The sequence below is a fragment of the Aotus nancymaae genome, unplaced genomic scaffold, assembly GCF_030222135.1.
Source record: "Aotus nancymaae isolate 86718 unplaced genomic scaffold, 86718_ANA_hifiasm-v0.15.2.pri h1tg000029l, whole genome shotgun sequence".
Lineage (NCBI taxonomy): Eukaryota > Metazoa > Chordata > Mammalia > Primates > Aotidae > Aotus > Aotus nancymaae.
The window spans coordinates 37,673,382-37,696,331 of record NW_026988442.1 but is presented as its reverse complement, the minus strand read 5'-3'; the positions used below and the strand labels follow the sequence as shown (position 1 = coordinate 37,696,331).

The following is a 22,950-nucleotide window of genomic DNA, read 5'->3' as shown; positions in this document are numbered from 1 at the left end:
TCTGGGAGAAGCAGGAGGCAGCCCTGACCTGCAGTCCCCAGGCGGGCTCCAGGACCCGTTTCTAAAATGGAGGGGAGGAAGAATGGCCAGGTAAGGGGTGGTGTGACTGTCTAAGTGACCCTCAGGTGAATTCTGAGAGGCCAGAGTGTGATTTCTCTTGCTCTATAAAATCGGGCCCCCTGCAGTAAGTCAGCTCCATCTTTCCCAGGGCTGGGCTGGCTGGAGTAAGCTCCTGGCTCTTAGCCACACGAGCACCCTGCACAGTATGTGGGCTGTGACAGGGCACCAGGCAGGTAGGAGCCTCACCCCAGGGGCAGCAGTTTCCAGAAGCTGCCTCAGGCCTGTAAGTAACAGAAAGAAGCTCCAGTGCTTCCTGGTCTCCTCCCTGTGGCCCACACCAAGCCCTAAGCTGTCTCCTAAAACTCCAACTGTTTCTACCACTACCGTGGTGACGCCCAGAAAGACAAACCAAAACCCATCGGAAAGGCAATCTTTCAATTGCTTAAAATTCATCAGTGCAAAGTGAGGTAAAAGATCCCCGTGTGTCAGGGCCGAGGCAGGAGCCTCACACTAGCCTGCGTCTCTTGGAGTCCCTCCCCATGTCCCCCTCCTCGACGTCCACCTCGCAGCCCAGCGGGGACACCAGGTTTAGCAGAGGGTCCTCAGAAGCACGGCCGAAGAGTGCCAGCAGGAGGGCCACACCGAAGCCCGTGGCTCGCTCACCCTGCAGGCAAAGGGCAGGACAGAGACTCTGGGCATGGGGCTGCAGCATGGGAGGGGCCTCCTGGGACCCCTGAACATGCCCCACGGTCCCCTTCTCAGGAAGGAGATCCTGAGCACCAGCTGGAGCCAAGGGCCTTCCGTGCTACTGGCTGGACAGGTGGTGGGCACAGGTGGTGGGCAAGGTCTTGTGTGCTCTGCCCTAACCCAGGGAGCTCCTCAGGGTTGGGATGGGTGAGACAGAGGACCCGCAGCCCCCTGCAGAGGACAGGCTGGCTAGGGAAGGGTAACACACAGCAGCCTCTCTGTTCCCAGGGAGGATGAGACCTGAGGGGGACAGTGGGCTGGAGGCTAGGTCACAGACACAGAACGTTTCTGATGAGCTCCGCTGGCAGCTCCAGAGCCAGAGGGTGGGAGCAGCCCGGGCTGGTGAGGAGGGGACACTCACGGCGTGCACCGGCGCAGCAATGTCCAGGTGGACCCAGACTCCAGGCCAGTCGAAGCCAATGTGTGAGGCAATGAAGAGGCCAGCACAGGAGCTGGGGCTGTTGTCTCGGTCCTAGGGAGGCCGGGAGGACATGGGGCCCATGGGTTGCTCTGGCCGGGCCCTCTCCACCCTGACCCATCCCCTCTCACTGTTGCTGTCTGCACAGAGCCTGGGGTGGCTGGGAGGGAGCCAGTGTGGGGAAGTGTCTGAAGCTGGGCTGGGAGGGCCTTGACCTCAAAGGAGCCGAGGAGTCTGCCCCACCATAGGCCAACGGGGGAGCTGGAAAAGGGACTGATGGGGCAACTGAGTCAGACCCTAGACTAGGGAAGAAACCCCCAGCTGTGTGGCAAGGAGGCCAATGAGTGGCCCATGCCGCCTGGGATGGCTCCTGTGCCCTGACGCCTGCCTCTCCGGCCCTCGTCCGCACTGAGGCTGCCTGTGGGGGGCCCCAGCTCCCTGGGTGCACGCCCCGCCCCCCAACCAAGAGCAGGGCTCTGCCTACCCAGCTCCACCCACAGGGCAGGCTCCAGGCTCCAGGCTCCAAACCTACCGCTACCGAGTTCTTCATGTCAGCCACGGCTGAGGTGAACTCGCTGAAGTGCAGCTCGGGGCAGTAGACCAGCGGGTGCACCAGGTCCCCGCACTTCCTGCCGGCCTTCACGCAGGCCGCCTCCCACTCAGCGCTGTTGGTGAGCACCGCGGCGTGGTACTTCCCTGTGGCAATGCCCTGGGCAGGCGGGAACCCGGGAAGCATGCAGACGGGACGCAGGAGAGAAACACCCATGACAAAAGAAGGACCAAGAGGCAGACAGAGAAATAAGGGAGCCAGAAGAGTGAAGGTTGAGTTAAAAAGAAAAAACACAGGAGAGAGGACCGTGGCCAAAGAAGGTGGTCCCAACTCCGCGTCCAGCCCGGGCCTCGGCGCTGCCCACACCAAGCACGGCAGACGGCTCCTCCTGCCTCCTCGCGCCCGATTAGGAAAACTCCTGAAGGCAGCCCCCACCTCAAGGTCAAGGGGTGGGTGGGGTTCCCTGGGGCCGCAGCTAAGGGGCGGATCCAGGCCACACTCACCTGAGCCCCGGTCAGGGTAGCCATGTCCAGGATGATGTCAGCCCCTAGGTCCTTGCAAGCATAGGACACACCGTCCGCCAGCACCAGCCTGCCCTCGGCATCCGTGTTGTTGATTTCCACTGTCCTGGGGTATGGCAGAGATCCCTGCTCAGGGACAGGATTCCCTGGGGCACTGGCGTGAGTCCCTTTGGAACTGGGAAGACCCTATTTGGAGCTGCCCATCCCTGTGGCTCCCCAAACCCTAACACATTCCCCCACTGGGGAGGCTGGGATGCCCCCAGCCCCTACAGCAATGCAGTGCCTGGGTCAGAAGCAAAGGGCTTCCAAGTCACATCCCTGCCCCACTGCTCTTGATTCGAGTGCCAGGGGCCAGCCATTTGGCTCCCCTGTGCCTCAGTTTCTTCATCTATAAAGTGGGTGGCATGACCAGCTGGGTTGGCCTTCAGTACACTGTGCCTGGCACCTGGCAGATGAGGAGGAAGAGCAGGTGATGAGGGGAGGCACCCAGTCAGGCACCAGCATGTGGGGTTGGCAGAGAGGGTTCTCCTCTTCTGAATCCTGGAGCCACCAGCTCCTCAGCTGCCAGCCCAGTCTTGACTTTCCAGGGTCAATCTCAAGGGGGAGATGGGGAGAGGGGCCCCGAGCAGGGAGTCTGGGGGTCAGGGCTTCACATGCCCAAAGAATTCAGGCCTAAATGTTGGAAAGGCCTGTCTGGTAATGCAGGGTAGACCACGAGCTCCTAGGCCAGGCACTGCAAGGGAGCCTCGAACCTCATCCCGGTGCCATGGCCCCTCCACATGCGGTGCCCCTGCTACCAAAGCTCCCATCACTCGGGGAAGCAAGGAGCCTGCTGCCCGGGGGACCCCAATGCTGGGTCCCCACCCGATATGCCTGGAGTGAGCTGGCACTGCAGGCCGGGGAGGGGTCATGAGTTCCAAAAGTGGGTGGGGAGGAGCAGGAGGGCCAGACATACTTCCCTGAGTACAGCAGGTGGATGTCATCTGGCCTCGTCGCGTTGGGCCCCACCGAGTTCTCGGCCAAGCAGAACACAGCGTGAAGGTTGTCTTTGAAACCCTGGCGGGGAAATGGGCAGGGGCTCCAGTTGTAGGTCATAGGTTTGGGGAGGAGGAAAGACGAGCTGGGGGCTCTCAGACCCACAGACAGCAGAAGACAGATGGCTCCAAGGTGCAGGGAGCAGAGTTCACCCTCCCTGCCATCCTGGGCACAGTCCTGGCAGATCCCAAGGCCAAGGCTCACTCGTGGGGTTTCCCAGCCTCCCCCACCAGAGCCCACTCACCGCAGTGGATGAGCCTGGGCACAGGCTGGGCTGTGGGACTATTGGGCTGCATGGGCTGGGCAGTCATGAAGCCTCGCCAGCCTGTGCTGACGGAAGGTGGCCAGCAGCCACGTCCCCTCAATACACGCGCACACGTGCACTCAGGAGGAGCTCAGCCTCGTGGAAGTTTAGGTGTGAAGTTATAGTTTTCTGATGCCAAAATGAAAGCCATTTGTTCCCTGAGAAACGTACGACCAACAGGTGGTGGCGGTTCCTGCCCTGCAGAGGCTCTAAGGGCCCCCTGACCCCCAAGCGGGCCGTACCCGGGCAGCAATGTCCAACGGAATAGAGTTCCCAGACCCCTGTCCCTGCCCTTCCTCTGCTCCTGGACAGGAATGTTTAACCAGGATACATCCTCCTAGCATGGAGCATGCCTTGAGGGCACGGACACACAGCGCTATAGGATCCAGCATCTCTCTCATCTCCTGCAACAGCCAACTCTTCCACCATCAGCACAGAGCCCTCACCAAAGGCAAACGCTTGGAATGGTGGGGCAGAGGCAACCAGCAGGGCAAGGAATGGCCAGTGGCAGAAACTGCAGCAGTGGTGCTGAGCGGGGAGCAGCTTCGAGTCCCTGAGACCTCTGGGGCAGGAGCTTTTATTTGTGCCAGGCTTGAAGGGTCACTAACACCCCCAGAGCCCAGTGCCACCCAGCTCCTGGCATTTAAAACATTTTAAACATTAAAAAGTTTAAACATTTCATTGTGAAATAATTTCAAACTTACCAAAAAATTTGCAGAAATAGTCACAAATAGCTGGGCACAGTAGCTCACGCCTGCAATCCCAGCACTTTGGGAGGCTAAGTTGGGGGTGGATCACTTGAGGTCAGGAGTTCAAGACCAGCCTGGCCAACATGGTGAAACCTTGTCTACTAAAAATACAAAAATTAGCCAGGCGTGGTGGTGCACGCCTGTAATCTCAGCTACTCTGGAGGCTGAGGCAGGGGAATTGCTTGAACCTGGGAGGCGGAGGTTGCAGTGAGCTGAGATCGCACTACTGCACTCCAGCCTGGGCAACAGAGCAAGACTCTGTCTCAAAAAAAGAAAAAAAAAAAAAAAGAAATAGCCACAAACAATTCTTCAACACCCTTCACCAAGATTCTGCCAATGTTAGCATCTTGTACAGCCATGGGACAACGGGCAGTAGGGGCTAGTAATCACCAATGTGTGACCATCATCTGTTGTGCCCACCCAGATTTCAGACATCCGGACGGGATCAGGGCGCACACCATGCCTACCTGCCCTGCCTGCTTGCTCTCCTTAATCTGGGCAACTGCACAGTCTGGCTTTGTCTGTTGTGACCTTGGCACTTTCAATGCTGAGTCTGCCTGTCCTCATGACTACCAGCAGGCCATGCATTTTTGGCAGGAATCCTACAGAAATGCTGTGTCCTTCCCTGTGTACTGCCTCTGGAGACACATCAAGTGGCTCTGTCCCTGTCCTGGTGACATGCCCTGGGACACCTGGTTGAACTGGGTCACGAGTGTCTCCACCATAAAGCTACCAGAGGCACTTGGAGACCATCTTGCTGTCCTGCTCCCATCCCGCTCTCACGCTCCATTTCCAGTGCTGTGGGTCACTCTCACCTGAAACGGGACCTGGCTGTGTGGTGCCAGGTGAGGACTTCCTGTTTCCATCACCACCTCTGCAGCCCGAAACTGGGATTCACTGTGAGAAACGGTTCTCCCCAACTCATTTATTCATTCAGTGATCTAGTCCTACCAGTGTGGACATGTGGATTATGGTTTTATTCTCTGGGTAAATTCATTACCATCAGGATTTATTCTGTGGCTCAGAAAGAGGCATATTCCTTTCTAAGAGACCAAAAGGATATGTCAAGTCCAAGCAGGACATTAATGCTCACAGTGGAGCCTCCAGGCTGGAGCTCTTCTTGTGGCGGGGGGATCTTTGTCTAGAGTGGGGGTGGGGTATCCTCAGCACCCCTCAAATCACAGGCCGCAGCACCCCTGGAGGTGGAGGAGTACTGAGAACATTCATGGCTGCTGCCTGATAAATCTGCGATAATTGCCAAGTGGCTTCCCGTGAACAGGGAATTAAAGCCCAGAAGAGTCTACCTGCTGGGGCAGTTCCCAGCCAGCCTGTCCCAGAGGCAAGACAGACCCTCTGTGGGGTGAACGGCAAAGATGGCCACAGAGGGCTGGCCACATGGCTCCCCCAGAACCCCTTGCCCACCCGTGCCCCTGTGTCACTCCAGAGCAGCAGCTGCTCCCTTCAGAGGGAGCTGCCTGATGAGCATCGCACAGCTTGGTCCGTCTGCCTCAGTATCCTTCCAGGGAGCGCATCTGCAAGGGCCCCGGGGCCTGGGCGGAGGCAGGGAGGAGGACCAGGTAGTGGGAGCCTGGGGCCACCCTGCCCCATGGCCTGTGATGCTGGGCCAGTCAAGAGCCTCCTCGAGTGCTGGCCATGTCCCTTGGTAGTTTCTAACCAGTGAAGGATGAGAGCACAGAGGACACATGCTCCTCCTCCAGCCTCTTCTGACAGGTGGCAGGTGCTCATGGAGGCATGGGGCTCGCAGGCTGCGTACAGCCCCAGCTGTGTGCTCAGCATGAGAGAAACACTCAGCTGTGAGCCCTAAGAGGCAGGTTCCAAATCTGTGCAGAGCACAGGTGAAGGCCTGCCAGCCCCTCCTGCACAGGCCACCTCACCTCGGCACCCCAGTGTCCCCACCGGCTGGCCCTGTGAGCAGAAGCCCACCACGCAGTCTGGAATGTGCACAGCAAGCTAGGAAGCCCTGGCAGAATGAGCTCCTCCCTCCCGACATTCTGGCTCCTCCCTCATGGCCAGGTGCAGGCTGAATGTCTGACCCTCCAAATCAGAAACTACTTGCCAGGGCCTTTTTGTTTTCCAATTTCAAGTTTACCCCAAGGAACTGGGTTGCCTGCCTGAGAAAGCTAGGCTAGGGAGGTAAACCTGGGCTGATGAGAGTCAGTGCACACTCTTCATTGGCCTGTTTCTTTAGACAGAATCTTGTGCAGTCTCCCAGGCTGAAGTGCAGCAGCAGGATCTTAGCTCACTGCAGCCTCAACCTCCCAGGCTCAACCGATCCTCCCCCACCTCAGCTTCCCAAGTAGCTAAGACTACCGGTGCATGCCCCCACACCTGGCTAGTTTTTAATTTTTTTTGTAGAAACGGGGTCTCACAAGGTTGCTATGGGTAATCCTGAATTTCTGGCCATCTAGCCATCCTCCTACCTCTACCCTCCAAACTACTGGGATTACAAGCATGAGCTGGCCTCTTCATTTGTTTAATAAGCACTTTTTATGGCCCCAGGGACATCTGAGCTCCATGAGAAAGTCACCCAAGTCACCCCCACCCCACCCCTATTTCCCTCGGTGATTACTGCCACTGAGTAAGAACTAAGCTCTGGGGCCCTGGCCAGGGAGAGAGGAAGAGGCCCAGTCTGGCCTGGGAGTCCGGGGTGGCGACCTGGTGAGACCAGTCACCAGAGGCAGCTCTGCTGCAGAGAAGGGTTTTGGGAGGGATATGCAGAACGCATGCTCCTGCCCTGAGCTTCTGCCGGCCACATGCCAAGTGGTATTGGCCAGGCTTCCTCACTGAACCCCAACACTCATGGGGCTCTGGAGCCAGAGCAGGCCCCGAGCAGAGGACATGGCTGGACCCTGCCCTTGGGGCCTCCCAGAGCAGTCCTGATGAAGGCAGGAAGCTATGGGGGTCCAAGAAGAGCTTGGGGGCAGCGGAGGGACAGGCACCAGCTGGGGAGACTCGGGAAGGACCCTGGTGGGGGCCTGTGGCAGGACAGGTAGGGGAGAGGGGAGCACCCACAGGGCACACCCAGGACAAGCCCAGCAGAGGGCGCGTGGGGCCCCACTCACCTGCTTGATTGCGGCTCTGAAGGCCCCCAGGACGGCGGCGGCGCCCCCGCAGTCCCGCTTCATCCCCGGCATGGTAGTCTGTGGGTGTTACAAAGGGACCAGGACAAAAATGAATGGTGAGGTCCAAGCCTGGCAGCAGCAGCCCCCCACCCCCAACCCGGCCCCACACCAGCCCTACCTTCCCCAGCCTCCCAGGCCTGGGCGGCCCTCACACCAGGCCTCCTGGGCACCCACAAAGCTCATGAACCGCCTATTGGCCAAGCAGAGTGTTCTCCAGAAGCAACAGGGAGTCATGGCTATAGAGAGTGGGGCTCCCTTTTGTTTTGACAGAACTTTGGGGTTACCAAGTAGTAACTGCGTGGAGGGGGAACCCGAAGAGATGCCTGGAGCTGCAGGACCTGCCATGGCTTGGCTCTGACATAGCTACAGGGTTGCTTTGAGGCCGGGCACCCTGTCTCCAGTCCCAGGGCTACCGAGCACCTGGGGGTCTGTCTGCAGGGCTGCTCTCTCTCCACTCCTCTGCACAGCATGAGGAGGAAGCTGAGGTCCTGGGAGCCTCTGGGGCTTGCTGGAGGTCCCCGGCCAGTGCCTCAGGGACCTGGGTGGGCTCATTTGCTTCCTGCCCCCATTGCAGATTCCTACTGTGCTTATGGTGGCGAGGGGGCCTGAGGGGCCGCTGCCGTGATGCAAACCTGCCCTGGCCACCCGCCACACCCTGGAACAGGGCCTAGCTTCGTCGCTCTGGCATTTAGAGGCCTTTACCACCTAAAGATCCTTAGGCTCGGCATTCTTTGCTCCTCATCACAACCTTGAACAGTGGTGAGGGTTGACGTGAACTCTTCACCAAAATCAGTCACAGCCGCCCCCCACCAACGTCACCAGCAGCGAAGACACCTGTTGCTCCCTCATTTTGCTGCCAGGTGAAGAGGCTGCCTCTGCCCTCATGCTAGTTCACACCTCCAGGTTAACCTAGGTCTAAAGAGGGACCACCCTCCCCCTCGGTGTCCATGCTGTTTTCTGTCCACTGGTTGAGAGTGTTACACATTTGTACATTTTATAGGTTCCCAACTTTAATTCGCAAATTCATATTTTAAATGAACAGCAGGTCCTCAGAGGTAAAGGTCTGGGTATGAAGTTTACTGAGTGATTTTTGAACCCTTATCATGTTACATGAGTGCTGAATTTTAGTGCAAAGTATTTTTAGACATAAACTGAGCTGCTTTTATAATTGAGTGAAAATGGCCCGTCTTATACTACTAAAAATAAGCCATCTCTTCTGAGCTAATCTGCGAGAAAGCACAGGATTGTTTAAATGGAAAAACAGGGCCTCCGATCTGGAATCAAACCATGTGCAAAACAGGTCACACAGAAGTGCCTGGAAACGGCTGCTCACTGTACACTGAGTCTCCCCCTCGCAGCTGCCAGCTCCTTCCCAAATTGCAGGTGAAGCCAGGACTGGGCTTGCAAATACAGCGCAACTGACTGCAAACTTTCACCATTCCCATATGTTGTTTCTGTTTCTATAGAAGAAACCATTTTCAGAGTGATTTAAGATGGCCTCTGCCTTTTCCACTGGGCTGACACTGACACACTCTGTGTTGGAGGATCAGGCCACAGCCCCAAAGAGGTCGGGGAGCCACTGGATTCACTTCTATGCCCTCTGGGAAAATGAACCAATGCCAATTTCACATTAGAATTTCCCTGCTGAAGCAGTAAAATTAATTTTTAAAACTCTCAACCCTTGGGTACAAAACATTTTCCATATTCTGTGTGACTCATAATGCACTCCCGCTGCTGCTGCGGGCAGTGGTCGGTCAGAGCAGCAGCTCAGCCATGACTGCTGGGGGAGTTCTGAGCTCCATGAGTCACTCTGACCACCAGCACCATTTTTACTTGAAAGAAGAAATGACAGACAAATGGCACTTAATTGGATTTAGGTATCTGGCAGATATTTCCCAGAAAAGGAACAAACTGAGCCTCTTACTTTCAGAAACAGCTGACATTATTTATTGCCAATGGTATATACATTTGAGCTTTTAAGCAAAAGTCAGAATTTTGAAAAACTTTCTCCTATCACCATGACAACTTCCTCATACTCAGTGACTTTTCTGATGAGATGAATGGTGATATTAGTGATTTTTTTGATACTATATATTGAAGTGTTAAAAATTCAAATTTCTGCAGAACTCTGTGAACCAATATTTCTCAAGTGAACATACATATTACAAAAACCACATGTTCAAAGTTCGAGAGAGAACAGTAGATTTAACTGCCATGGGGCACGAAAGTCTACTCGTGAGGGTTCAGATTCCACCAGCCTTTAAGAAACTACCACTTGGTAAGTTTTGGTATAATAACAAAGAATGTTCATAGTTAGTGAAAAAGGTACTAAAATCCTTTTTCCTGTTCCAACTATAAAATGTGCGAGGCCAGATTTTCTTGATACAGTTCAACTGAAACAGCACATTTCCATAGACTAAATCAGAAGCAGATGTAAGTCTTCTATTAAGCCAGCCACTGACAGGATTTGTGAAAATGTACAACAATGCTACACTCTCAGTAAATGGTTTTGCATTTTGGAAAATAGTTATCTTTGTAAAATTATATTATTTATGGTAACATGCAGTGGATTTATATGTTATTTTTAATGAATTATACATATGTTACAAATTTCTCACTTTCATTTCAAGTAGAGTAAATATCAGTAGACATCACTCTTATACACAAAGCCTCCTTGGGGCTGATACTTGTAAAGAGTGTAAAGGGGACCCCAATAATGCATTTGAGGCCTGCTGATCAGTCCAGGCTGATCTTGATCTGCCCTTGAAATCTTTGGAAATGGAGCTGTAATTTTTCTTGCAAAACTGGGAGCGTGGCTGGCTCCACCCAGCTTACTTTTTGAGGAGTGACCATTTCTGCACAATCTGCTCTCGAGGCAGCCACTGGGGAGAATGCTTGCTGTGTTCCTGTGTCACACCAGGCCCTTAGGTGAGACTCTGAGTGCCTTCAGGTCAAGATTTGGGTCTTTCCATCAATGGCTGGAGCCTCAGTGCCCACTTCACACAGTAACAGCTCAGGAAAGGCCTGTTGGTTGATCCCAAATCCACATAGAACAGTTCCAAGCGTAGCAGAGAAGATGGGCAGGTTTAAAATAGAAAACCAGGTATTGTTTTGCTGGTGCCAGAATGCCCAGCTATTCCATGTATTATGGGGTCTGCAGACCAGGTGGACCCCAGGGAATATGCAGGGGCTACAGTCTCATTTTCAGAAGGTGGTTTGGAACCATGGAAAATCCCCTACTCTCTGGCAGCTCTACCAGCCACCCTCAGACCACAGCTTCCCTGGAGGCTGTGCCGCTGTGGCCTCTAGGGAAGGCCTATGTGATCAGGTTTTTCCTTTGTGTTAATTTCCAGGCCAGGAGCTGACTTATTGCACAGGTGCACCCACGGCCACAGTAGATGAAGTCAGGTGCAACGATATTTTCCCTAAGTGACCAGAGTTAGTGCCACAAGCAAAAGAATGAATTCCCAGGAAGTCCAGCTTCTCACACTGGTCCACAACAAGCTGACATCAAAAACAAGCATCTGATCCAAGGAGATGAGGGTCCATGACTCTACCAGCCAGAATGTAGCGGCTTCCAGGGCGACTGTGGGTACTGAGGGTGCGAGGGTGGGCGCAGGCATTAGGGGTTGCACTATCTGTGGCGAATTTAGGAATCATAGTAAAGCGACTAAAAGTCAGTTTGCTTATTACCACGGTGTGCTGGTATCTCTGAACAATGTCAACGATAACATATTCCTCCTCCAAAAACCTGTTGTTCATTGAAGTTTTAAAAATTGCTGTGGTTACAGTTGCGTTTTAATCATACAAACAAAAGCTTCAAATTCGCCTATCTTCATTACTTATCCTGTAAATAACATTACATGGATGTTAACAATGACCCAACACACAGCTGGCCCTGACACTCGCGGCGTCTACCCTCCACGTTCCTTCTGAGAATCGCTCTAACAGTCAGGTCCTGTGGGCTGGCTCTGGGCACAGGCGGGGCCTCCAGGGCCCATGATTTTCTACCTCTCTGTGTCAAAATAGAGGACCCAAAATAAAACATGAGAGCACGGGGACGGTAAAAATGATGATGCGGAACCAGAGTTTCTTCAGTTCTCTCATTCTGTGTGAACCCTTGGAGTTTCTGTGCCCAAAATGTTTTTGGTCCACAGATATCAGAAAGCCACAGGAAGCCATCCTGAAGAACTGAACACATGGACGGTGTGGTGACTGCTGGAGTTTACTGTGAAATGGGATTGTTAGGAATCTCTGCAAAAGATCCCGTATTAAAGACTGCTCCTGAGTTTCTGTGTATCTGTTGCCTCATGTGATTGGAGCTCTTCAAAATAAAAATTAACAGATAGTATTCTTGGACCCATTATGAGTGAAGACAGACTCACAAACCTGATTCCTTTGCCTCCTGAACACCCATTAGTAAAGAAGGTCAATTGAAATGAAACCATTGTCAAATCTGGAGATGCTAAGACGCAAAGCCAGAAACATTAATTCCAATATTGGTAGCTAATTCAAAGTTTAAAAACACCATGCCTCTGTGAGCCTTGCGGGCTGCTAGTTTTCAGTGTCTGGTCTGGATGTGCTCCACACTCCCTCCAGACCTCCTGGGGCACACACCTCCCAGTCTACTCCCTCCCTGTCCTAGGCCTGGTGTGTGGGGTGAATGGACGGAGATGGCGCGGAGGAGGCAGGCCTTGCTGAGGCGGACAGACTCAGCCACCACGGGGGCTCCATAAGCGCCTGTCCTCCTGGGATGGCAAGGCAGCAAGCCGCATCACGGGACTAGGACACCTCACAGGGGTGTTCCCGGGTGACTCGCTTCTGTGCTATCCAGATTCCCCTTACTCTCGGGGGTCACGTGCCTTCAGAGGGTCTTGTGTGGCCGCCCTGAACGTTTTCTCGGTGGGGACCAAGGGCAGACTTGGAGACATGGGCGTCCCCTTGCCCTTCCCTTCTTTGGACAAAGCCCCCAGCTCCAAGCCCTGCCTCCCTGGCTCTGCTTGCCCTTCCTTCGGCCATTTCTGGGGCAGCTCTCGGGCCCTGGCCAGGCTTTTGTTCCAGACCCTTCCGAAGGGTGGCCATGGAACCCAGAGGCCACGTGAAGTTGTTGTCCTAGCATGGGCACTGGCCCTTGGACTCTCCCTGAACTCACCCCAACACAGAACCCCCAGAAACCTCATTGCCTCCCACCCCAAGACACCTCTGAGAGGGCTGGCTCAACTCAAACTGGGCCCCTCCACACCCCCAGGGCCCCCTGAAGCGCTGGCCCCGAACCTCACCTTCCCTTTGATGCTGAGGCCCCCAGTGTCATAGACGATGCCTTTGCCCACCCAGGCGATGGTCTGCGTGGCTCCATCCGGGGTATGGCTGAGGACTGCCAGGGCTGGGGGGTGCAGGGCGGCTTTGCCAACCCCATAGATTCCTATGGAAAGCACAGGGATAATGGTGTTAGGCATGGGCTGAGCTGAGCAGGGAACTCCCAGAGGTTCCCAGAAACCCCGCACTCTGACTGGCTGGTGTTTTCTCCTGGAGAGCCACACTACCTGAGCCTGGGGTTCCCTGCCCCCTCTCCTGCCCCTGGCCAGTGTGGAATTGGGGAATGCAAATTAGCTCCAATGCCTGAGACTGCAAACAAATTCTATGCAAAGTATTGTTAGGCAAGAAAACCCGCTGAGGGAAAAAATACTGTAGCATTTCCAGAAAGAAAAGAACAGGATTACAGAATGAAATGATCTTTGGATAATGCCTCAAGGCCCCACTGGACTGTCCCGCCCTTTCACACTGACTCCCATAGTCTCTGCACTACTGCCTCTTTGCTTTACACGACACATCTTCTCAAGAAAGCTGTGGCTGTGTGTGTGCTGAGTCCATGCCTCAAAGCACGGCAATAACTGAGTCAAACAATCGTAGCAACTCTGACGAGGGCTGATCACGGCTGCCGGGCAAACTCCTACTCACCCTGCAAGACCCGCAGCACACGCCGCCTCCTCTGTGACGCTTTCCCTGACACAAGCCACCTCTCCCTCCCCTTCTAAATGGCTTCTGTCTATGTAGACACCACCAGGACGGCCCCTGTGACCCATGTCTGGGCATTCACGTCCTTGTGCAGTATTTTCCCTCATGTGGGCAGGTCCTAATGTCTCCCTTCTAACCAGAAGAAAAAGGTAAAAGGGATGAGATACCACTTCTGGGATTAGGTTACAGAAAAAAATGGGAGTTTCCATCTTGTTGGCTCACTCTTTATCCCTATCTCTCACTCAGAGACCTCGCTGGGAGGGCAGCTCACCCAGCATGGAACTGCTGTCTCCAGCTAATGACCTGTGAGACCCTGAGACCTGGTGGCAGCTGTTGTGAGCCAGCCTGGAAGCACATCACCGGCCCCAGGCAAGCCTTCGGATGACTGCAGCCCCAGCCAACAACCTGACAGCAGCAGGCAGAGACCCTGAGCCTGGGGAGGATCCCCCACCCCACAGCACGGTGTGGGGATAAGCGTTGCTGCTTTCAGCTGCTATCTTCTGAGTAATGGAAACAGCCACCTTCCTCTCACCAGTCTATAAGCACCATGGGGTAGCTGAGTCATATTTATCTGCCCCTCTGGTTCCTGGGCAGTGGAGAAAGGTGGGTCTGGGGACTTGGGGAAGGCTTCTCTGAGGAGGGGGGCATCTGAGCTGAGATGCACTGGTTGAGATGGACTTCACCAAAAAAATGTTGGGGGCAAGTATTCCGGCTAGGGAGAGCCATCTGCACACAGGCCCTGCCGTGGATGTGAACTTGTGTATTCGAGGAACAGAAAGGCCCTGCTGAGCCAGTCCCAGGAGATAGGGTGTGCAGCACGTAAGGATGCTGGAGAGGCTGCAGGCAGGGAAGGACTTGGATCCTGCAGCTTCCAGAATCCAAATCAGAGTCTGGCTTGCCGTCCCCCTTCTTCCCCAGGGATGGCTGCTTCCCAGGGTCTGGCCTTGGGCTTGGACACAGGCCGATTCCTTTCAGGTCACAAGCAGGATGAAGTTTGGGACAATGTGCCATGTGGCCTGCCGAGCTCCCTGCCACCCAAGTGCCCCTGGCCACTGCCTGAGGCCAAGACCTACAGGGATGCAGCCCCCACCCACCTCCAAATCCTCTTGTCTTCAGTTCCTCATCCCGGATGATGGTTGGGACGATCCCCAGCTCTTCTCCAATTTTGCTAATCTCCTGGACGTGTTCATGGAAAAAACAACACAACAACACATGAAGATGGCTGGAAACAGGCGAGGCCGAGGCTGGGGCCAGGGAGGAGCGGCTGCCTGTGCAGGGTGGGGGAGCCAGGCTTGGGAGCCAGCTTCGCGCGTGATGAACCCTGGGAGAGGGGCTCACCCTCCACACTCCCATTTCCTGCAGCTCTGGCTGCAGTCCTGCTGAGGGGCCTTGAAGAGGAGGCTCTGTCTTCCCCCCACACCCTTTTCTGAGGCCTCATGGAGCTGGGCAGACAGAGAGCTCCATCGATGGCAGCCTAAGATTCCTGGGCCAGGTCAGGGTGTGGACAGCCCCAGTTTCCTCTGGCTCTCCTGGGGGCCTACGATACCCACCCCAGCCTGGCCCCACCCCTGGCTTGATGACGCCACAAACCTCAAGGAAGGTGTCGGTGTTCATCTCATTGCAGGGTGTGTCCACGATACGGGCTGCTAGCCGCACGCCTTCTGTGGCATTTGCTAAGCACTAGGAAAAAAGAGGCCATCACTGGGGGCCTGGGACCAGGTGGGAGGCAGATGTTCTCTGCTTGTCCATCCCCCAGGAACCCAAAGGAATCAGAGGCAAACACCACCCACAGGGCTACTGACAGGGCAGCAAGGGGAGAGGGAGTATGGCTGTCCCTGCCTGCGCCACCCGCAGCAAGCCAGGGCCACCAGCCACCTGTAGAAAGAATTTTCAGCACAGCCTGCATCTCCACAATTATACAGGAGTCCCCAGCCTGGGGCCCTGGCCTTTCGTGTCTAGGTCCTTTCCAATCCCCGGGTCCTGTTCCTTCCCTCATCCCAGCTACAGCTGAAGGTAGATGACCCTCACACCAGCCTGAGTATGCCCTGAACTTCCCACCCTCAACTCCACAGAGCCCACAACTCTCCCTCCCACCAAGGTCCCAGTCATCCTTTGGGGCACTTCTCATAGGCCATCTACGCCAATGGCTTCTCCAGCTCCTCCCCACCAAGCACAAGCACTCTCCATCCTGGGTGCCTGAACCTGCTGGCCCTCCCGGATGCCCTCTCTCTGGCCTGCTGCTTTCCTCATGAGTCCCATGCAACTGTGTCACAAACTCTGCAAGACACATGGGGGCCTGGCTGCCCTAGTGCTGTCACTTGACACAGCACAGTTCTGGGCACAGAGGGGAGGGACACAGAGGCAGGTCTCGCCTCTTGGAGTTGACATGTCCACCCAGAAGCTGAAAACGTGGGCCCTGCTGGCCTGGTAGGACTTCAGAGCCCACACTCGAAGGCAGGGCAGAGAGGGACATATGCACCAAAGCCAAAACCACACGGGTCCCAGAAAGGCATCTTTCAGTCCTGGCCTTGGCCTTTCTTTGCCTTCTCATTCTGGGTCTCACCTCTGCCCTGGGAACCTTGCATTCTTTTAGCTGAATCTGCAGGCATCCTTTCCCACCCTGTCCCCCACCATGCACCCCCAGGTGCAGAAGCTTCAGACAGCTGGCTGCTTCCTTGGCCTCCCTCGCTCACTACAAAGACAATATTAAGAGAAAGCAGCGCTGTTTTGCGGGGGTGCAGGACAGCATCAAGTTTATCATCCCTGCCTCTAGTCTCATAATGTCAGGGCAGCAGGCACCGGGTCGATACCGCCAGCCTGGCCACCTCCCCTGCCCTGCCGAGGTAATTAAACCCCAAAGCCTCAAAGGTAGAAACCTGGAGCTTGACAGCTCTGATATGAATGTGCCTGGGCCGTCCGTGCCGCCTGTCAGCGGATTTTCTGTCTGTGAGAGCACGCAGGGACCCGACAAGGACTGTCTGAGAAGTGCGTCAATGCTGTGTGACTCGCCTTCAAGGAGGCCAGGTGGCACCTGGAAGACCCCAGACCTGAGCGAGCAAGGAGCTCTGACGCAAGAGCGCTCCTACAGGAGGCAGGGGCAGCGCTGCAGGTGCCCTCCACCACCACACAGCCACGCCACACTGGGGAAGGGGAATCCCTTACCACGAGAGGAAGGCTACTCATTCTGTCCACACTTATGTGCACACCTACTGTGTGCCAGGCACCATGCGAGACTGAGAATTCAGAGACATCCAAGGGAGTCAAGCTCAGCAGAGACTCACAACACAGTCCCAGTCCCTGCTGCAGAAGAGGAGGAGGGCACAGGACGCTGAAGGGACCGGGGCCTGGATGGGCACTGGGAGGTTCCCACAGGGAAGAGAAGGGAGAAGCTGAGTATAGGCCACATGGGTGTCAGACGCTGGTGTGCTCAGGACCCAAGAGGGCTGAGTGGTGGCAGCCACGGGTTAACACCAGCTCTGCCCCTGGCTGGCAGACACAGTTAAGTCAGTCACTGTTGGCAAGCACAGTTTGCTCAGCTCTAACGTGGGGAAAACAGGCCACCTCTCACGGGGCTGTAGTGAGAATTCGGGGCACCAGCATGGGCTGTGTGCACACTCCTGCCTCCGTGCAGGGCCTGGCAGCTGACAGCACTCAGAAGACGCCAGCTTGCACACACCCAGGTGTGCCTTTGGAAGGCGAGTGAAATGGGAGCTGGAAGGAGGCCGTCTGCGCAGGGTGACCAGGAGACTGCTGCCACAGCCCAGGAGAACACCTCAAGGCATGGCACTGGGCAGAGCAAAGGCAAGAAACAGGGCAGACTGGCAAGCTAGGACCAATGGGGTCAGGGACCATGGAGACTCACTGCCCCATGGGTTCCGTCACCAGATGTTTACTGGGCCTTTGTCATGTGTGGGGTTGGGTGCTGGGATCACTGTGCATAAGACCAGGTCCCTGCCCTCTGGGGACCCCCACCCCAGGGGGGAGCACAGGAGATCAACAAAGATGTGATGTGTCCAGTCGTGATGGCTTAGCTGACAAATGGGAGGGTGGTGTTGGCCAAGAAGGCCAGGCCTCCCTGGGGGGCGAATGTGGGCAGAGGCCAGATGGAGGCTATGCAGGGCTGGAGAGGGAAGGACCGGGTGAGGAAGCACAAGCAGCAGTGAGCCTGGCCAGTCTAAGGGACAGTAGGAAGTCCACAGGAGGGAAGACCAAGGGCAGCAGAGGGCAGGTGGGGGGAATCAAGGGTGATGCTTGAGCCCCCAGGTGGGATATGGTAGACGGCAGGCCTGGAGCTCAGAAGGAAATCCCTAAAGACAGAGAGAAGCAGCAGATGCTGGTGTCTGGCCTAGAGAAGACTGGCAGGTTGGAATGCTGGAGAAGCTGTGAATGGATGCCAAGAGGTGGCAGGCAGTTTGGGGAGCAGTGGGAGAGAGGGGTGCCTCGGGATGGAGCGGCCGCACTTCAGGGAGGGACAGCAATGCCCCATCTAGCAGTCCTTAGAGAACAATGTCAGGATGGAGGCACAAACTATGTTTCTGTATGTTCAGAGAAAAGAGGACTAAGAAAGGCAAATAGACTTTTTTAAAAGCTTGAAGACAAAGGAAAAGGAAAAAGGCGCTGCCTCGTGCTGGTGAAGGTGGAAACACATTCTCTCCTGGTAAGGAAAAGAATTCGGGTTGAGGGGCAGTGGTTACAGGCCTCAGAGAGGACACAGTGAAAGAAGTGAGGTGTGGACCAAGCCCCAGGTGGGAGAGCTCGCCTGGGTGAAGCTGACAGCCTTCCTGAGCCGGAAGTGGAGAATGAGCTCCGACACAGAAGAAAAGACAACCTGGGTGGCGCTGTGGGCACGGGGGCCGGAGGTGGCAGGCACAGAGACTGAGACTGCTGATGTGGGGAAGGGAACTTGAGGTCAGGACCATCTACGGATCCGGAGGTGGGAATCACTTCTCGCTCTGCCTCCCTCAAAAGGCTCATTCTCAGCATCAAGTGAAATAACACATGTAGAAGTGCTCCCTGTAAAGGGTGAAGCAACACACATGCACACACACCACACATACATACACACCACACATACACCACTCATGCAGACAGACACACCACACATACCACACACTACACACACACCACTCATGCCCACACCAGCACTCATGCACACACACCACATACCACACATACACACACACAACACACATACCACTCATGCACATACCAGCACTCATGCACACACAACACACACAATACACACACACAACACATACACCACTCATGCACACACCAGTACTCATGCACACACCCCACACACACACCACTCATGCACACACCAGCACTCATGTACATACACCACACACACCACTCATGCACACACCAGTACTCATGTACACACACCACGCACACACCACTCATGCACACATACCACACACACACCACTCCTATACACACACCACACATACACACACACCACACACACACCACTCCTGCACACACCAGCACTCATACACACACACCACATACCACACATACACACACACAACACACACACCACTCATGCACATAACAGCACTCATGCACACACACCACGCACCACAATACACACACAAACACACATACCACTCATGCACACACCAGTACTCAGGCACACACACCACACACACCACTCATGCACACACCACACACATACCACACACACCATGCACACACCTTACTCATGCACACACAGCAACACACAATACATACACACCACTCATTTACACACACCACTCATGCACACACCAGCAATCAAACACACAGCAACACACCACACACACACACACACACATCTCACATAAGCGGGCAGGGTTATTTGGAAAACAGCAAGGACGTGCCTCGCACTGATTAGGTGCTCAACGAACACTGGCTGTATATAACAGAATCCTGAAGTCAAAGACCAGGCTGAGGCAGAGGGAGAGGGCCTGGGTGTGGAAAAGCCTCTGCAGCTTCCCAGGAACCAAAGTGGCCACCCTCCCACCCCTCCAACCACACTTTTCCCTCTCCCGACTTCCATCCCACCTGCCCCAGCTTGCCCGGGCCCAGGGGCAGGGTCTGTCCCTCCAGACACCCACCTGCAGTGTGGACACCTCCACTGGCCCATTGTCTTGTCCCACCAGGAAAAACTCCACAGTGACCGTCTTCTTCTCCGAGCGCCGAGAGGCACCTGAGCGGTGGGTGAACAGCGGGAAGGCCCGGGCCAGGGCACAGGCGGAGGCAAAGACCTCGGGCTGCTCGCAGACCATCTGTGGCACAGGGGTTGATGGGGTGAGGGTGCAACAGCCTCCACCAGGAAGTGCTGGGAGCTGCTCTTTGACCGCCTCCCAACATCAGCTCCCCGGCAGATGACACCTAGACAGAGGTGTCCCATCCCTCAGGTCATCCCCGGAACCATGGAACCGCCATGAGTCTTCCTCCAACAGAAATAACACATTGGCCACCAGATGCCAACAGCCTGACCAGCCAGGAAAATGATGGACAGAGGGACAGACACTAGATGGGCCTCAGGAAATCCAGGTTTGAGTCTTTGATTTCCCACTAAAACTGATCTGGGGCAAATCCCTGGGTCTCTCTGGAGCTGTTTCCATGTCTGCAGAGCAGGGATTGTAATGTCGACGGCCCCCCCGGCGGCGAGGCTGCGGTCTGTGCAGGGTTGAGAGCTCCCCAGGCCGAGCGCACCACCGCCCACTCGGAGCAGCGTGGCTGCCTGCTCTCGAAGCACTCACCACAATGCAGCGATGCACTCCAGGCGGCAGGCAGGTCCGCACCAGCCGCGTGATGAAGTGGGCAGCCGAGGGGCTGTTGTGCCGGCTCACCCTGCAGGGCAGGGCAGCCACGGTGGCGTAGTTCAGGTAGAGGGGACAGCTGTCCGTGGGGTTGGGGTTGAGGGTGCCCAGGGCAGCCTGCCAGAGCTAGATTAGAAGGGAGAGACAAGAGACACAGGCTTCAAACAGCGGCCACGTGCCAGAGGCCTTGCTCTGCGGCCACGGCCACGCCTGCAGTCCTGGAAGGGCACAGCACAGCTCCCCACCACTGCTGTCCCATCCTTAGGGAGGTGTGTCGCCTCTCTGCAGGGCTAAGTGTCTCTAGCTGGCTCGCAGCCCCCTGGTGGGATGAAGCCACTAAGACTGAAAGGGCCAGGCTGGGGGTTGCTTTGCTTCCAACACTCGGATGGGGCTTAGGCGGCTTCCACCAGAGAAGGGGCAGGGGCCAGGGGTCCCCAAGGAAAGGCAGCTGGGGACGCTGCCACGGGAACTTCTGGAAGGCAGGGCCTGTCGCCAGGCAGGGCCGACGCGCCGCCCTGGGAGCGACCGTGTCTCCCCGCCCTGTCCACAGGTGTCGCGGGATCGGGGGAGGGGAGGCGCAGGGCTGGGCTGACAGGAGGGCGAGAGCGCCAAACCAGTGGCGGGGCCTGGGACTGGGCCTCCGCGGGCGAGGATGGGCCTGGCGGCTGAGCCCGTCAGGGAGGCGGCCCGGCCTCGCTGGGCCGGGCCCGGCCCGGCGGCGGCGGGAGTGCGGCGGGCGAGGCGGGGCCTCCGCGGGCCGCCCGGGCCTGGGCTTCCGCGGCGCGGGGCGCATGGCGGCCGGCGGCCCGCTCACCTCCTCGGTGACCCGGGGCTGCAGCTTCCCGCGGACGTGGCTCCAGGGCACGCGGTGCAGGTGGTGCAGCTGCCCGAGCAGCAGCAGGGGTCGGCTCTGCGGGTCCGCGTCCCCGGCGCTCGCCTGGAACTGCAGCCCCACGTTCGCCATCTTCCCGCCGGCCCGCGCCCCGGCCCCGGCCCTGCCCGGCCTGGCCCGCCGCTCGGCCCGCTTCGCCCCGCTCCGGCCCGGGCTCGCACCGCCCCGGCCCTGCCCGGCCGCCCGCGGGCCCCGCCTCCCCCGCCGCTCCGGGCCGCTCGCGAGACGTGCAGGGCCCGCCCGGGGCGCGAGGGGGCGCCGGCCAGGCCGGGGGGAGGGTGCGGGCAGGCACGAGCAGGCCCCAACGAACAGGGCTCGCGCGCCGGGCCTCCAGCGGCGCCGCCCCTTGGCCCGGCGGCCCTGGCGGCCCTGCCCAACACGCAGGGCGACGTGGCCCGCCAGGAAGCGCCTCCCGGACGGGCCCGGCCTCCCTCGGGGCCTGGGCCGACGTGGGCCCAACCCCACCCTACACAGTTCCGGCCAGATCAGGCCCCAGGCCGGCCCCAAGCAGGTCCCCCGAGGTTCCTGAGCAGCCGCTGGTGATCCCGGGGGATCCCGCACCCTGGTCACCCATCAGTTAGGCCCAGTGACTCTTGACTCGAGTCAGGTCCTTTTGTCCCACTGCCCGGCATGGTGGGCACAGCGTGGACGGTCACTTTCTCCTCACTTAACGGAGGTTCCCTGGCGTTGATCAGATCTCGCTGTGTCAGGCACTGGCCTGGATGTCCGAGGGTGACAGGGACAAGGCTTTCCATCCAGGGCACTGCTGCTGGGATGGCCAGGCACTGCCTGGCTGCGTGGGGGGGCCTTCTCGCCCACCCTTTTGCAAGAAGGGCCATCTGGCACAGTCTAAGCAGGAAAGGAAGGAGGGGATGAGGAAGGAGCAGGATGACCTGAGTCACCTCAGTCGCCTTGCAGGGGAGGAAAAGCCATTAGAGGGTGTGGGGCAGGTGCCGGGTGGTGTAGGAGCCAGGGGTGATGGGTGAGCGGATGATGGTGGTGGACAGTCCCACCCACAGGGGTCAGGGAATGAGGATGCATTGGGTAAGCTCTGCCCAGGAGTCATTTAAAAGCAAAAATCTGTTACCCCACTTCCTGATTGCTCAAGGGCCTTTGGTTGGCACCCTCTCTGTTACCTCCATCTAGTTCCATAAGCCACTCCTCTTTATTTTCAGTTTCTTCTTCATTATCCACCTTAAAAAAAAAAAAAAAAAGGCACTGTCAACTCCCTAGCGAGGTGTGGGAGGCTTTCCGCCACTGACCTCCCAGCTGGGCCCCCACCTCCCGGACTTGTAGCCTACCCACAAGCCATGTTTCCTTCCCACGGGCCCCAGGTCTCCCTGCTCAGCTCTGAGCCGTGGTCCCTGGCCCGGGGCAGGCACTCAGAAACACCGCATAGACTAGAGCTTCAGCATCCTGAGGGCAGGTCTTTTCGTCTGTTTTGGTTTGTTTTGATTTTTTTTTTCCTCTGCAGGCTGGCACGCCAAAAAAAAAAAAAAAAAAAAAAAAAAGGCTGTTGAACGACGAAAGGAATTCCTTTGAAACCCTCCGCCTTCCCGACATAAAAGTCAACGCTAATTGGATCTTATTTTCTTCAAAAGATTTTTCAGCAGCTGAATGTTTTCACACATTTGTAAAGGGTACTAAGAGCGTGTATGAAGATCTATCACTCTTTCTTCTGTTTGCAAATACGTTGCAGACAGGCAC

The 22,950-nt window shown here is 56.5% G+C and overlaps 1 protein-coding gene across 2 annotated transcripts; it reads right to left on the bottom strand.

Moving 5' to 3' along the window:
- Positions 1 to 478: 478 nt before the first annotated feature.
- NPEPL1 (aminopeptidase like 1) lies at positions 479 to 22,865 on the bottom strand. 2 transcript variants are annotated; one of them, XM_012467524.3, is made up of 13 exons: positions 22,545 to 22,865; positions 22,380 to 22,437; positions 20,292 to 20,477; positions 19,641 to 19,811; positions 15,133 to 15,222; positions 14,637 to 14,718; positions 12,807 to 12,949; positions 7,468 to 7,545; positions 3,252 to 3,352; positions 2,279 to 2,402; positions 1,758 to 1,934; positions 1,169 to 1,279; positions 479 to 724 (listed from the first exon to the last, which is right to left on the bottom strand). In XM_012467524.3, exons 2-13 carry the CDS (start codon positions 22,383 to 22,385, stop codon positions 566 to 568), a joined length of 1,428 nt encoding a protein of 475 aa, XP_012322947.1. In that variant the 5' UTR covers positions 22,386 to 22,437; positions 22,545 to 22,865; the 3' UTR covers positions 479 to 565. The 2 variants fall into 2 exon arrangements, with proteins under 2 accessions (XP_012322947.1, XP_021524795.1); XM_021669120.2 differs by lacking the exons at positions 22,380 to 22,437; positions 22,545 to 22,865 and adding an exon at positions 21,166 to 21,416.
- Between the last annotated feature and the right edge of the window lie 85 nt (positions 22,866 to 22,950).

What these genes read in the sequence shown, in the direction of transcription:
- NPEPL1 (XM_021669120.2), bottom strand. Translation starts at nt 21,315, where the DNA reads ATGGCGAACGTGGGGCTGCAGTTCCAGGCGAGCGCCGGGGACGCGGAC. An exon ending in GAAGACAAGAGGATTTGGAG is followed by an intron (nt 12,950 to 14,636) that starts GTGGGTGGGGGC and finishes TGCTTTCCATAG; the next exon opens with GAATCTATGGGGTTGGCAAA. An exon ending in TCAGAGCCGCAATCAAGCAG is followed by an intron (nt 3,353 to 7,467) that starts GTGAGTGGGGCC and finishes TTTCCCCGCCAG; the next exon opens with GGTTTCAAAGACAACCTTCA.